This window comes from Caretta caretta, chromosome 27 (assembly GCF_965140235.1).
Source record: "Caretta caretta isolate rCarCar2 chromosome 27, rCarCar1.hap1, whole genome shotgun sequence".
NCBI classification, from domain to species: Eukaryota; Metazoa; Chordata; order Testudines; family Cheloniidae; genus Caretta; species Caretta caretta.
In genome coordinates, this window is record NC_134232.1 from 9,740,948 (window position 1) to 9,755,407 (window position 14,460).

General features: G+C 48.1%; 1 protein-coding gene across 1 annotated transcript in view; it reads right to left on the reverse strand.

The window, feature by feature from the left end:
* Window positions 1–1,120: 1,120 nt before the first annotated feature.
* The window catches only part of NGFR (nerve growth factor receptor), a 44,222-nt gene continuing 30,882 nt past the window's right edge, over window positions 1,121–14,460 (reverse strand). The window contains exons 4-6 of the mRNA XM_048830339.2: window positions 11,923–12,157; window positions 9,083–9,243; window positions 1,121–8,696 (exon numbers count right to left, since the gene is read on the reverse strand). Coding sequence (XP_048686296.1) covers window positions 8,395–8,696; window positions 9,083–9,243; window positions 11,923–12,157 — 698 coding nt within the window. The 3' untranslated portion in view covers window positions 1,121–8,394. The remainder of the gene's footprint in view (window positions 8,697–9,082; window positions 9,244–11,922; window positions 12,158–14,460) is intronic.

Genomic DNA, 14,460 nt, shown 5'->3' on the forward strand with positions numbered 1-14,460 from the left:
TTTCTTTCTTCTTTTTTAAAGCATTAGAAATCCAGGTCTTGTCTGCATTGGAAGATGCTTTGGGGATCAGCTAACTAGTGAAACTGTGAGCGCACACAAGACTGAAACCTGAGGGCAGTATCTTCGGTCAGATGCTGATACTGGTATGATCTCTGTAGCCCTTCTGTCCAATGAACAATTGGGAGAAAAGAAGTCTTTGTTAAAGAGTCCTCAACCCAGCTGCTTTAATTGAGGCGTGAGTTCCCACAGTACACATCTGACAAGCCCAGGACATCCTCTCTCCAAATCAATGAAGATCAGACTTCATTCTTCTGATATTTCTAAGGTTAAAAATCAAGCAGGGGGAAAAAACTAAAACAAACCCCCACCTTTAAAAACTCTCTTAAGTCCCTTTTTCTTTCATAAACATGGTAGGGAAAGAGTGCGATTCCCACTATTTAAAAATCATTTGAAGGCCACCTTTCACTAATTTACCCCAGTAACACGACCATCATCCTCACTGCAGCAAATGAGGCATAGACTGCTAAGGCAACTTGACTGGCGTCTCAGGGTAAACTCAGCGGTAGAACAGCGATTAAAATCCAGGTTTCAGAGTAGCAGCCATGTTAGTCTGTATTTGCAAGAAGAAAAGGAGTACTTGTGGCACCTTAGAGACTAACCAATTTATTTGAGCATAAGCTTTCGTGAGCTAAATCCTGGTGTTCCCAAGTCATCCGGAGCAAAAAACGTCATCTTGAGACACAGTCCAAGCAACACGAACACAAAGTCCAGCAAGCACATACACACAGTCCCAAATTCCTGTGCGACACACACGTGAGGACACACGCCTACACACACACAGTGTGAAACACCAACGTACTCACACGTGCATGCTAACAATCACAACTACACGATCACATGCCAGTGAAGGCAAAAGCAATCCCACACTAAATACATCCACGACACACCAGCACTGTATGCTGCTTATTCACGGCTGAACAATACACCCGGCTACTTGCCCACACAAGCACATGTTCATTCATGGACATACAAACACAACCTTTTGATCCTGGGCCATGTCAGCCATCCACCCAAACGCCCACTGCTGACACCAATCACAGCAAAAGGACTAACTGGGTGGTTGAATTACAGGAATATTTATTCATTGTAAGAATTTCTAATTGGCATTACTCCTATTACAGAGAAACCCGAGGGGCCGGGATAATAACAGGTATTAACAAGAGGAACGTGCTGTCTTTGTACAACAAAACATTATAAAAAGCAACAAAAATCTCCAAGATCATTAACTTTGGCTTATTTTTTCCCTTGGTACTTTTGTCTCAGAACAGGAAGGTGAAGTGTCCCTAAGTCCTTCTTTGCATACTGAACGCTTCTCGCGTCAGCATGGAATTTGGTGATGCACCAAGGGGCTTCTCCTACATGGCCATTAGGACCTGAGCACTTAGCAATATTGCTCTGGCAATAAGAAAGAGATTTATGAGCTCAGGAGCTACTGCTCTGCACACTGAATTGCACCCGGTTAAATGAAAGCGTGACTTTAAACCGATTTAGTTTAAGTTGTGCAAAAACCAAATGTGGCCGCTCATCAATCTGTTTAAATCTAATGTGTAGCGGTTTAATTTTTACCAGTAAATTTAACAACGCAAGTAAAACTGGAAGCCAGGTTTAAGCTGAGCTGAGGGTATGTTTACACTATAGCCACGAAAACAGCTCAGCTTTGAAATGGATTTTAATTAAACCAGTGCCACTTCTGTGTGTAGACGGGCCATAAATCCAGAGTCGTCCCAATGTCAGTGGATTTGCACATTCAGGCGAACTCCACTGGACTGCACTGGGATTTACGCCAGGGTGGCTGGGCTCAGAGTCTGGAACAAATTCTCCAAACTGGTGGGTTTTGCATGCGCAGTTGCCAGCTAAGGCCATCAGCATTTGATGCCTTGTGGAAATGGTTCTTTCTTTGAATGGGTCTTTCTGCCTGGTCTACAGAGAGATTGGCATGAACACAGACTCTTCAGGGCTTAAAAATTCATCCTCCACTGAGCCTCCTTCTCCTCCTGACACCCCCCTCCCCTGCTTCTGCCTCTGACACTTTCACTGTGTCCCACTGGGATGGGGCAAGCAGAGGACTATAGTTTGCTGGGTGAGATGGAGGCTGTTACTCAAGCAGGAGCCGCCGTGGCTACCACTGCTGAATCCCTCCCTGCCAAAGTGCCCGTCCTCCCATGCCCACTGGAGCCATCACGCTGCATTGAGCCTTCCCCCTCACACAGACGCCATCTCCCCCACTTCCTGATGCCACAATGCTCCCTGAGCCTTTCTCCATATCAGGGAGGCATCCCTTACACCTCACAGTCTCTCTTCCCCTCCTCCACTAGAGATTCCCCAGCCCCACCTCTTCGGCCAGGCTCTCTAGCTGCCCCATCCTTTCCTGCTCTCTTTGCAGAGCAGGCCGGATCTTTCCTTGTTCCCACACTGTGCCCTAAATAACCCCTGAGTTCTCCCTTGTTCCCACTGCAGGCAGGCCGCCCCTGAGCAGATGACCCTCGCTGACTTGCTTGGCAGGCCATTTATTTTTTTTTGTCCTCTCTTCCTGCAAGGGCCAGGCTTTTGCAGGTGGGTTGGGAAGGAAATGCGAGCCTTGCTTTAAATTAACCCTTTCACCCCGAAGGGAAGGAACACAATGTTTCTCCCGTGTGACTCCTAAGGATTTACGGGGGGTGAATTATTTGGAGATCTGTGATTAACGAGGATGCTTTTGTTCTGTTCTCTGCTTTTAGGATTCACAGTGCAAATAATATGATCAAATATTGCTTTGTGGTACTGAGTAACTTCTTTTTTAAGAAGCTGGAAGAACATTAACTCGTAGAGTCCTCCTTAGCCATCAGAACATATACATGACTCCTCAGAGAGAAATAGCACAGGGTCTGTGTGGTTGCAGGGGGAGCAGGATGGAAAAATGCTAACCTGCAGCACAGGAGAGCTGGGTTTATTTCCCCTGTTCTTCCATAAACTTTCTCTCTGATTTGACACAAGTCATTTATTCTCCCCGGATCTCACTTTCCCCATCTGTAAAGTGGGAATAATAGCACTTCCCTGCCTTAAAGAGTGGGAGGTGATCAGATAAGAACATAAGAATGGCCCTACTGGGTCAGACCAAGGGTCCATCTAGCCCAGTATCCCGTCTTCCGACAGTGGCCAGTGCCAGGTGCCCCAGAGGGAATGAACAGACCAGGTAACCATCAAGTGATCCATCCCCTGTCGCCTATTCCCAGCTTCTGGCAAACAGAGGCTAGGGACACCATCCCTGCACAGATACCACAGTGATGGGAACAATATAAGTACCTCAAAAAGAAAAGGAGTACTTGTGGCACCTTAGAGACTAACCAATTTATTTGAGCATAAACTTTCAATGAAGTGAGCTGTAGCTCATGAAAGCTTATGCTGAAATAAATTGGTTAGTCTCTAAGGTGCCACAAGTCCTCCTTTTCTTTTTGTGAATACAGACTAACACGACTGCTACTCTGAAACCTGTCATAAGTACCTCAGACTTCTTCCACTGACTTTCAGTGTGTACTTTGCAAATCCCAGCCAAAACCCCAATCTAATCCTGTTCTCATGCAAGTTTCCGTGCGCTTCAAAAATGGAGAGAATCCAAAATATTGGAGCTGGTTGAAAATCTTCAGCTAAAGTTTCGTTCCAATGTTTTGCAGGAAATTTTAAAGCAAAACCTGAGAATGTCTATTTCATTCCAATTCAAATACAAATGTTCCTTTTGATGCTCATAGAAATTTTCAATTTGTTTCGGTTTTCAGCAATGGAAACAAAAATTGCCATCTCAAATGAAGCTAAATGAATATTTTTGTTCCGAAATTTCCCTTGAAAATGAAAATAAAATTTCACCGAAAAAACTAAATTTTCCTGGGATAACTTTCAGTTTTGAGGAAAACCTCATCTTCCGGTGGGAACCAATAGTTCGAAAAATGTAAACCAGCTTGACAACATAGCTGTGAGTCTGCAGATTCTGTGGCCTGAGGTCAGACTAGATGATCATAATGGTCCCTTCTGACTGTAGTATCTATGAATTTGCTTTTCAGAGTTCTCTGCAAGGCATTTTTGTCTGGAACACAACACAGGGATGTTACGACTACGATCACCTTCCACATATATAAGGCAACTCAAAAATTAAAGCTGTTTCTCCATGTACAATATCTAAGCACCCCTGGGGCCTGTGAAGAATACCTGATTTCTTATATGATGCTTCAATGCCTGCATACAAAAAATGAGTGGTAAGGTCACTATTAACATATTTTTAAAAAATCCCTTGCCTGCATTACTAACAACACCATATAGATGGTTAAAGATAACATCCGTCTGACTCAAATGTGCCTTTTTTATTGTTTCTCGTCTTTCATTGCTTGTTTATCTTTCTCCCAGTTTGACCTAGATGGGTAAGTTTCAGTTTTTGCTTCTCATGCATTAGCCCAATGCTGCTGGCCAAGCATTTTGCAAGTGGCTTGTTATCTGGGGACACCTTAAAGGGGCTTGATTTTCAGAAAGAGCCGAGCACCCACCCTCTGAAAATCAGCCCCCTTTTTAAGGTGCCCTCACTTGGGTACCTGAAGTCACTAGTCACGTCTGAAAACCATAGCCATTGTGTTTACATTTTCAGCGCCAAAGCAGGAAGGTTTTGATCCAATCCCTCCCGTTTCCATTGTCATTTTTTTTTTGGCTTAAAATATTTGGGACATTTCTACTCATATTAAGTTTTCTAAAACTTAAAAAAATATACATCTAAATGGGCAACATTTTTCGGAAACGGGGGTCTAAATGATCCGTTCCTAAGTCCATATTTTGGCACCTGGTTAAGTGGCCTGATTTTCAGAGGTGCTCTTCTCTCACTGACCTCATAGGGAGCTGCTTGCTGAGTGCTCACCCCTAAATCAGGCCATTTAATTACATGCCTACATATGGTCATCATGGGTGTCTGGTTTTCCAAAGCATCTTAGGTGACCTAGAAGCTCAAGCCCCACTGAAAGGGCATGTACTCCTAAATCAATCAAAAGTATGATGGTAGCTGGACATTTTTGTAAATCCTGTTCGAGAAGCCCAATTCTTAGCAACTCCCCCAGCCCCATATTTTAAAGCATAATGGGTGAAATTTATAGCACTTAAAGGAGTTAAGTGCTCAACTTCCACTGACATTCAGTGGGATTTGGGTGCCATCTAATAACTATGGGTACCTTTGAAAATTTCAACCTGTCCCTTTAAAAAGGCCTGAAGTTTCATCCTGGACCTAATCTCTCTGCTTTCGTCAGTTTCGCATGGCCATTCAACACTACCATCATCATCATCATCATTGTTAAAAAAAAAAAAAGTGTGCATATGTCAATTTCCCTCTGTAAGGCCAGAATCAAGGTTATTGTAACAAATACAAGGCTGGTAATATAAAATTCAACCTGCAACACAGAGCCATGAGCAAACGGATCTTTGCCACAACGCTGTCCATCAGGAAGACGCTGAGAGGCCAGTCAGTTCATTGGCACTGAATGGCACTGGTTATAACACTTATCATAGCTTTGTGGAAGAACGGGTAACAGCTAGACCCCATGCTAAGGCAGCGTTGAACAGAAGCCCTTGATGAGAAAGCCAAGGTCTCCTGCTCTTCAGCACTGTAATCCACTTCACACTTAGAAACATTTAGCAGTGAGTAAAACAAGACAATATTATTTACAATTAATTCTTAGTTGTCTCATTTGGTTTTTTTCCCCCCTTCTTCCTCATTTAATAACAAGGTTTCTGGCGGAGCTGGGAGGCAAACAGCAGGTCCTTCACTTACGTAGCTCAGTCTCTCAGATTTCCCTTTTCAGGGACAAGTTCGGCCCCTTTGGAGCCCCCCCAGAATTGGAGCAGAGATGAACGTGGCCCATAGACTTCATTTCATCTGTGAACTCATGACCATCACCAAAACTCAGCTACTGCAGGCCCTGTTCTTGACCTCCTTCCTCTGACAGCGCTCCCACTGCTTTCCAAGGCAATGCTGTCTGAGCAAGGAGACTAGAGTCAGGCCGTTAATGAATTAGCAGCTCTATGCATATACGCCGTGGACTTGCTGGCTTGAGGACTGGAGGAAGAGGCCAGACCAGAGGCAGAAAAGGAGGAAGGGTGAGGGGCTCCCCTTCCCACCCCAGTTCTGCTACAATTCTTCACTAGCTACCAGTCAAATGAGATTTGATCCTGTGTTGTGAGGGCAGAAGCAGGGTATATTCTAGAACTGGAGACATTTGAGGCCGGATTCTTACTTGCATTGAATAGTAGAGCGGGTGAGGAATTTTCCAAAGAAACTTTTTTTCTCCACTGGAAAACGCTGATTTTTTGAAATGGAAACTTTTTTTTTTTTTGCAGGAAAGGGTCAATTTTGACAAAAGTTTCCTACCCCAAATTGGGGGGGGGAGGGTGTCAAAATTGTCAATGTTTTATTTTGACATTTTCAACATGAAAAATCATAGTTTTCCAGTTCAAAGTAGCTTTTTGCTTAAAAAATTAAGCTAATTCTAGTACCCCCCCCCATTAAAAAAAAACCTTCAAATGGTCAAAATTAAAACAAAATGCTTCAAAATGATCGAAACGAAATATTTCGACCTGAACTGAATTTCTTTTGCCAGATTTTTTGATGTGCCTCCAACACCATCTTTCCCCCAAACCCATTTTCACCCATCTTTCCCCCGCCTCCAACACCATCTTTCCCCCAAACCCATTTCCGAGCCTGGGAAAAACTCCATTGAACACACTCCCCCACGCCCTGTTCCTTTAGACAGGTTGCTGCAGCTGCCTCTCTACCACCCGGGTCTTCCCTGGAAGCCTCAAAATACCCAAAGGAGCCTGTTCTTGGGATGTCTCCAGCTTTGCAGAGACCGAGAGGTTCAGATAATACAGTGAAGACAGCTGAGCTTCTGGGCGCTCTTCCAAATCACCCTCCGACCCTTTCGAGCCTTATCCGTACCAGCTCAGATACTGCGGTAATGATCACAGTCTATGAGCCCATATAGAATAGAATCAACTCCATCACTAACATCGCCCAGACCCACTTTCCCCTTGCTCGTCGGCCGCTAATGCAGCAGCGTGATTACGTTATAGCCCACAGTGGGTGGATCACTGGTCCGAGGAAGGGCACAGAGCCTTTCTCCTAGTGTCTCACCAGTACAATACATGATGGGTCTGGGATGACAGCTTGAGTCAGGGGCCTTGCAGCTGGCCCAGATCTCCATGGCAGCACCGGGCTTGCAGCGTGATGGATGGCAATTGTTTCCTGTTTTTCCAGGCACCATTAGCCGTTTGCTATTCTCCACTAGAATTTGGTGGCTCTAACAAGGGTGATGTCTGCCTTGGAGAGATCAGTGCCTGGGAAGGTGCTGGCTATTGACCGCTGAGCATCCAAGGCGGGCAAACGACATTATTCCACAGGTGACTAGATTGTTTCTTAATGTGTCAGGCAGCCTGGCTGCTAATGACCAAGGCAAACTCTTCCAAGCCTGAGGCATGTGCATGTTGTGGAGGCATGGGGATCTCTGTCTCCAACATGCACGCTGTATGTTTCATGATTCACAGTGTAGATTTTGCCTGCTGGAAACAAAGTCCTCCCGCCCCTCACCGCTCCCAAAGACAGTGCAGAGGCACAAATGTGTGTTTCTATGGAGGGAGCCCTTTTTTCCCCCATGATGCATCCTTGGGTAGCTCCTTCTAATGATATCCCTCTGCTCCCCACCCTCCCTCCCAATTCCCTGTTAATAACATCTTCACTCAACCATTAGCCTTGAAATCCACCCTCTTCTCTCTGAATTCAGCTGGGTCCATCCTTCCTGGCTTGGCAGATGCAATTCAAAGGGGGAGTAACTGGTGATCTGGGGCAAATAGGAAGGGGTGGATATTGTGGGGGGTGGGGTAGAGGAAGATCCTCAGAGGGGGAGTGGAAGAGGGGGAACGAAGCAGACAGAGAAAGAAAGAGGAGAGACCTGAGAGAGCAAACGCGGTCATTGTTGCAGCTACTGAAGAAGTGTTGTTGGGGTTCGGGATGGGGGGGCACAAGAGATTGTTCTGCTCACACAGGATGTGCCGAAGCCGTCAAGCACTCCTAGGTCCCAGCCAGACTGAAGGAGGCCACAGCTCCCGTTTGCCTTGGCTATATCCCTTCTGCTTTCGCATCAGCCTGTCTGCCGGAGAAAGGGGGATAGAAAAAAGGGGACAATACTGAAAATAAGAGGTCAGTGCATACAGGATTGTTCGTAAATAGCAGGGGGCCCAGGCTGGAACCCCATTTCCTTCACATCTTCTTGCCGGCTGGTATCTCTGTGGGGTCGCAGAGGGGCTGGCTGGGGAGCGCCTCTCCCACTCCACCCTTCACACCGGCGACGTGGCGGTCGACTCGCTGTACAAGCTCTCCACAATGTCTCCCCGCTGGATTCGGCGCAGGGCGGAATACAGGGCGTCCATGGTGGCGCTGTCCTTGCTGGACCAGTCGGAGAGCAGGGCCCGGACAGGGCACTCCTCCTGCGTGAAGGAGTCTATGTGATCCTCCTTGTAGCCCAGCTCCCCCGCCAGATGACGCCAGGTGTCCTCGGGGGAGCTGTTGAGCAGCTTCTCCACCTCCTCTTGCTTGTTAGGAGGCAGGCTGGTGTAGAGGTTCCCGTCTCCTTTCAGAGCTGTGCAGGGAAGAGAAGGAACAGAGCAGGGTGACTGCAGCCTTTGGGAGATGAAGCTGAACCAGAAGGGGTCAGAAAGCCCAGGAGAGTCCCAGGATTGGGGGGCGGGCAGCTTCCCAAGACAAACCGGGGGATGCCTATGGCCTGTACCCTCCTGTGTATTATTTCCCCAGTCTGGGCTTGCAGCATCACCCCACTGTTCCAGTCCTGGGCTCCCCTCTGTCCCAACCTGTCCAGCCACTCCTACCCCAATCCTGACCCGCAGCTCCCCTTCCCCACAACACCATGTCTGACCCTCCCAGCTCCACCAGTGCGCCCCAGCCCTGAACTGCAGACTTCGCCTAGCCCCGGTCCCACCCTCGCCCGGCTTGGTGGATAAACCTTACCCTGCACCTGTGCGGTCTGTGTCGGTGGCTGTTGGTCGTGAAGGCTCTGGCTGTCCACGGAGATCCCGCTGTCGCTGTGAAGCTTCTCTCCTTCCGGAGAGGGGGTCTGGTTCACAGGGCGGTTGTTGGCGCCCTGTTTGTTCTGTTTGCAGCTGTTCCACCTGCAGAAGGGACCAGCGGAGAGGAATGAAACAGCCAATCCAGCCACATCCGCCAGCCTCTTACCTGGATCTTATTGGAAGTCAGCCAGAGTCACAGAGCCTCATTCTCCCTGTCCTGCCCCTCTGTGCCCTGTCTGCCTTGGCACTGCTGGTATAAATGTTGATACGAGGGCAAAGCAGCAGAGAGCCAGACCCGCCGTCCTTAGAGATCCAGGCTCCAGCATCCTGATACTGATTACTAGGATGTATTGCAGTCACACCTAGGAGCCCTAGTAACGGATCAAGACCCCCTACAGGGTGCTAGGTGCTGTACAATCCCAGAACAAAGAGACTGTCCTTGCCTCAAAGGGCTTGCCATTTAAGTCTCAGCTAGGGATAAATGAGGATCAAGGGTATGGCTACACTCCCAACGGCACAGTGACCAGGCTGCAGCCATAGTGCCGTAGTGTAGACACTTCCTACGCGATAGCGTAGACACTTCCTGTGTGGGTTTGTCCCACGATGTAGTTAATACACCTCTCCGAGAGGTGGTACTTAGGTCAACGGAAGGATTCTTCTGCCAACCTATCCACATCTACAGTCTACGCTACGTCGCACAGGGCACAAAATGTTTCACAGCCCTGAGGGATGTAGCTAGGCCGATCCAACTTTTAAGCATAGGGCTAGCTCTTCCACTGAAATCAGTAGTGTTACAGAGGTGAGTGTGGCCACTGAGTCAGGCTGCATGAGTCCACTGTGATTAGGACAGGACTGGTTTAGTTTGCTTGGCGGCCTAGGTTTAGCCAGGCTGACTAAAAAGCCAGCATTCGTCCTTCAGGGGAGAATTACTGCATTGCTCCTGATGTCGTTAGGCCAAACTCTCCAACAGTGTAAAGTGGCACCGCTCCACTGAATTCAGTGCCAATTTGCACCACCGGAGACCTGCGTTTCCTGTAAACATAAACTTTCCTTTAGACATACAAATATTTTTTTAACGAACATGAAAACCAGTCTGCGTGCATTTATGCACTGGAGTCTGTGCACGTATGGGACTGTGTGCATACTGTTAGCCAATGTATAGGTGATACGTATTGCATACTGTATTATGTAGTATCCATCATATTAATATCATATACATTACATTATATATGAATGTTAGCACTGAGTTGTATTAGGGTCAGGCTTGCCCACTCGCAATATCTCCCACAATACCTTGCAAAGCTAGATACAGCATAAATCCTGTCAAAATCAAGAGACATGAGTGCTCTGCTCTGGTACAAAGTAGAGACTGTTTTCATGGCATGGAATGGAGTGCTTTGTTCAAAAGGAGCTAAGGGGCACACCCTGGTACCAGGACAAACAAGTAAAAATGCTGATGGGTGAATTTTAATCTTGGGTGTCTTATTGAATGCTTTTAATTTGTAAATGGGTGTACTATAAAAATAGCTAGTTTGGGGGGGCACAATCTTAGAAGCAAACCCACTGTGTAAGCACTTGCTGCGAGAAGCAGCTTCCCAGAGGGGGCGGTACATAAACATCCTTTCTGTATCGTACGACTTTGTCTTTAGACAATAAACTTGGCTGAGGCTGGTCATAAGGTTGTCCTGCCTTGACTGCAGGGGACTGGACTAGAAGACCTCTTGAGGTCCCTTCCAGTCTTACAGGTCTATGATTTGAGCTCTTTAATGTTTTTAATGATGGACCACGAGTGTAGAGCTAATCAAATGGCTGCATTCTGATCAATAATACATCTGTGATTGTGTGGGCTCATATAAATGCACGTCAAACCGGGGGTCCACGCACGTAAATGCATGTGTTTATATGCTTTGGTGTGCACGTGGAAATGCCTGTGAAACAGCATGTGGGCCTGTGTGTATGTGTGAATCACTGCACCGAGCGATATGCAAAGGCACATGGGATTGTGTGCAGACATGCAACTGAATGTGAATGCAGTGACTCGGTACACACAGGTAGTTGGGTGAGAATATGCACATATGAACCGTGTGGGGTGCATGTGTGAACACGCTTGTGGGTGTGCACATGGGAATGTCTTTGGGGGGGGGTGCACCTCTGCTGGCATCACTGATTAGTCAATGGGAGTTTTCTTAGCAGAGAATTCAGCCTCCTCCCTGGGAATAACAGTGATTAGGGATTATTTCCAGCACGTTGGTATGTGGAGAAATCGTAGCCTCTGTTCAAACACTGAACCAGCTGCAACCTGCATAGGCACCAGGTGCAACTCCCAGCACAAAGCGGGTGAGAGGGTGCAAGACACTGAAAGTGATGCAGTTGCAGAATGTGTCGGAGTTACAAGCACCCCCCAAAGGGAAATGAGCGAGCTAAAGAAAGAACAAGATAGGTGAGAGAGACCATATAGGGCCCAATTCTCCATTGCTCTGCACTACAGGGCATGTGAGTGCCCAACTCCCCTTGGCCTTCCATAGAAGACGAGTGCCCAACTCCCAAATGTGCCCCTCCGGTGCTGTCATTTATACCAGTGCGAAGTGTAAATTGGAGTAAACCGCCAAACCTGATAACTCCATTATCACCAAAGGTCCCAAGACGGCCAGATGCTGCTAGAGAAAGCTGCCCGATGCGGCAGTAATGGCCCTGGGCCTCAGTCTGAGGCCGGCAGCCTCCCCCACTCCTGGAGCCCTCCCTCCGTTCCTAGAATCCATCAGGACATTGGCCCCTGCCTACCTTTTGAAAGCAATGTAGGCCACTAGCCCCGCCACCACGGCTGCCAGGACGGAGCAGTAGACAGGGATGAGGTTATCGGCAGGGCCGCGGCTCACGACTGGCTGGGAGCTACCCAGGACGGTGGTGACTGTATCTGCTAGAGTGCTGGCAATGCCTTTTGTATCGTACGGGTCTTTGGTGAACGGCACGGGGCTGCCAGAGCTCAGCAGGGTTGGGGTCCAGCGCGGGTGAAGATCTGCCAAGGGGAATAAAAACGAGTTAGCAATTCACCCCGCCTCCCTTTCGCCTCTCGAGCTCTCAGTAATGGCTGCGACTAGTCTAGGCACCCTAGGGAAGGGGGAGGCGAGACATAACGCCTCCAGAGGCGCCGGGCAGTGAGACTTGCCACCCTTTGGGAGGCTGTAGCCAGCACACGCCCAGTGAAGCCGTGCTGGCTCCCAGGGGGAGGAGCCAAGACGAGGCCCCGCCCCTCCTCACACAGACACACCCCTCTGGCACCCTTAACAGGGTTAGCCATCTCTCCACACCATGGCACTTGGACGGGTGAGCGCTATGAAAACAGCTACTGCACAGTCCCCACTGTTGACTCTCTCTAGTGGGGCTCAAAATGAGAGTAGCCAATGTTCAAATAAATTGGTTAGTCTCTAAGGTGCCACAAGTCCTCCTTTCCTTTATCTCAGGGGTAACTAAACCTGCCCAAAGACTGTCGGGACTTCCTGGCAGAGGTGGGCTCACACGGGAAGCCCACAGCCTAACCCCCCCACCCCGAATTCTGCAGCCAGAACCCATCTCTAACCCCTGTCTGCCAACCCTAAACATGGCACACCCTCGGTGTGAATTGTGTCTCCCATTCCTCCTTCTCATTAGTCCGTCTCATTAGCTCCAGCAGGCCAGCGTCACATATCCCTGCAGGTAGCAGCCTTTGTATGCTGGCATGAAATTCCAGAGAGCGCTGAATCTTTTCCATACCCTTTCTCCACCCTGGGACGGCTGACCCTGTCTGGAGCCAGCTCAGAGCCATCTTTGCCCTTTGCTCTTTACCAGTATTTGTTTATTGGAGGCTTTTTTCCTGATGGTCAAGGACTGTGGGGCTTTGACCTGTCATTCTCTAAAGGGCGTGAAATTTGGAGCACCAACCAAATCGAAAAGGGCAAAGGGTTTCAGAAACGCAGTGCTGCTGTCAAATACCAACACTCATCAGCAAAGCAGATGCATCCCACTTGGATGTACTAGGATCAGACAGCAGCAATTAGAGCTTTGGGGACTGCAGACCGTGTAGATGAAGCTAGGCAAGGGGGGAAGCACGTCAAGGAAGAGATCAAAAGCAGGGCAGGCAGCTGTGATGATCATTTGAGCACAGTTTGCAGTAACCTGATCGCTTCCCTCCTAGGGAAGGGTCACCACTGAGGAAGGCTGAATGCGGTGAAGAAGCAAGCAGTCGGAAGGTCTAACAGAACGCGCGGAGCAGTGCGGATTCTTAGCAAGAGTGTGGGACAGTCTATGGAGCACAGTTCGTCCAATGGCCATCGCCGTATAGCATGTGCACAGGAAGCTGTTCGCTCATCACTGAGATGAGGCCGCTTTTTAGTGGCCTGAAAAGCGTTCAGCTCCAACCTCAAACATACCTAAAATTAACCTTGGTTCAGGCTCAGAACTAGGGGGGTCATCCAGTGAAATGAATAGGCAGACGATGTAAAACAAACACAAGGAAGTGTTTCTTCACACATCGCAGAGGCAACCTGTGGAACTCCCTGCCAGATGATGTTGTGAAGGCCAAGACTATAACAGGGTTAAAAAAAGAACTAGATAAAGTTCCTGGAGGATCGGTCCATCAATGGCTATTAGCCAGGATGGGCAGGGATGGTGTCCTTAGCCTCTGTTTGCCATAAGCTGGGAATGGGCGACAGGGGATGGATCACTGGATGGTTCCCTGGTCGGTTCATTCCCTCTGGGGCACCTGGCACTGGCCACTGTCAGAAGACAGGATTCTGGGTTAGATGAACCTTTGCTCTGAACCAGTGTGGCCGTTCTTATGCTCTTATGTTCTTCTTATTATTTGTATTTCAGTTGCCTTGAGGCGAGAGCCCCCCACTGCAGGGCAGCGCACAGACACTTAATAAGAGACAGTCCCTGCCCCAAGGAGCTTACATCTAAAGAGACATGCCAAAGGAGAAAGAGGAAGTGGCTTGCCAAAGGTCACCCAGCAGGTAAGTGGCAGAGCTGGGAATAGAAATCAGATCTGCCAATTTTCCTCACATTACCTCTCAGAATGAATTCTTTTTACAAATCGTCTATGGCAAAAATGGATTTTGTTCCGGACCTTCAGTCCCTTCCTCAGAGCTGGCTACGTACAACAATACTAGCCTACAATTTATGGACGAGAGGAACCAAGAATATCCATTGCCAGGGGAACCCAGAGAAGGAATTTAGGGTATCAGATTATACTCATCCAAACACATGTCTCTTGAATAAGTAATAACTAAGGTGGGACAGGCCACCTAAAGCCACAACTATTTCAATATCAAAGAGAATGGTCCA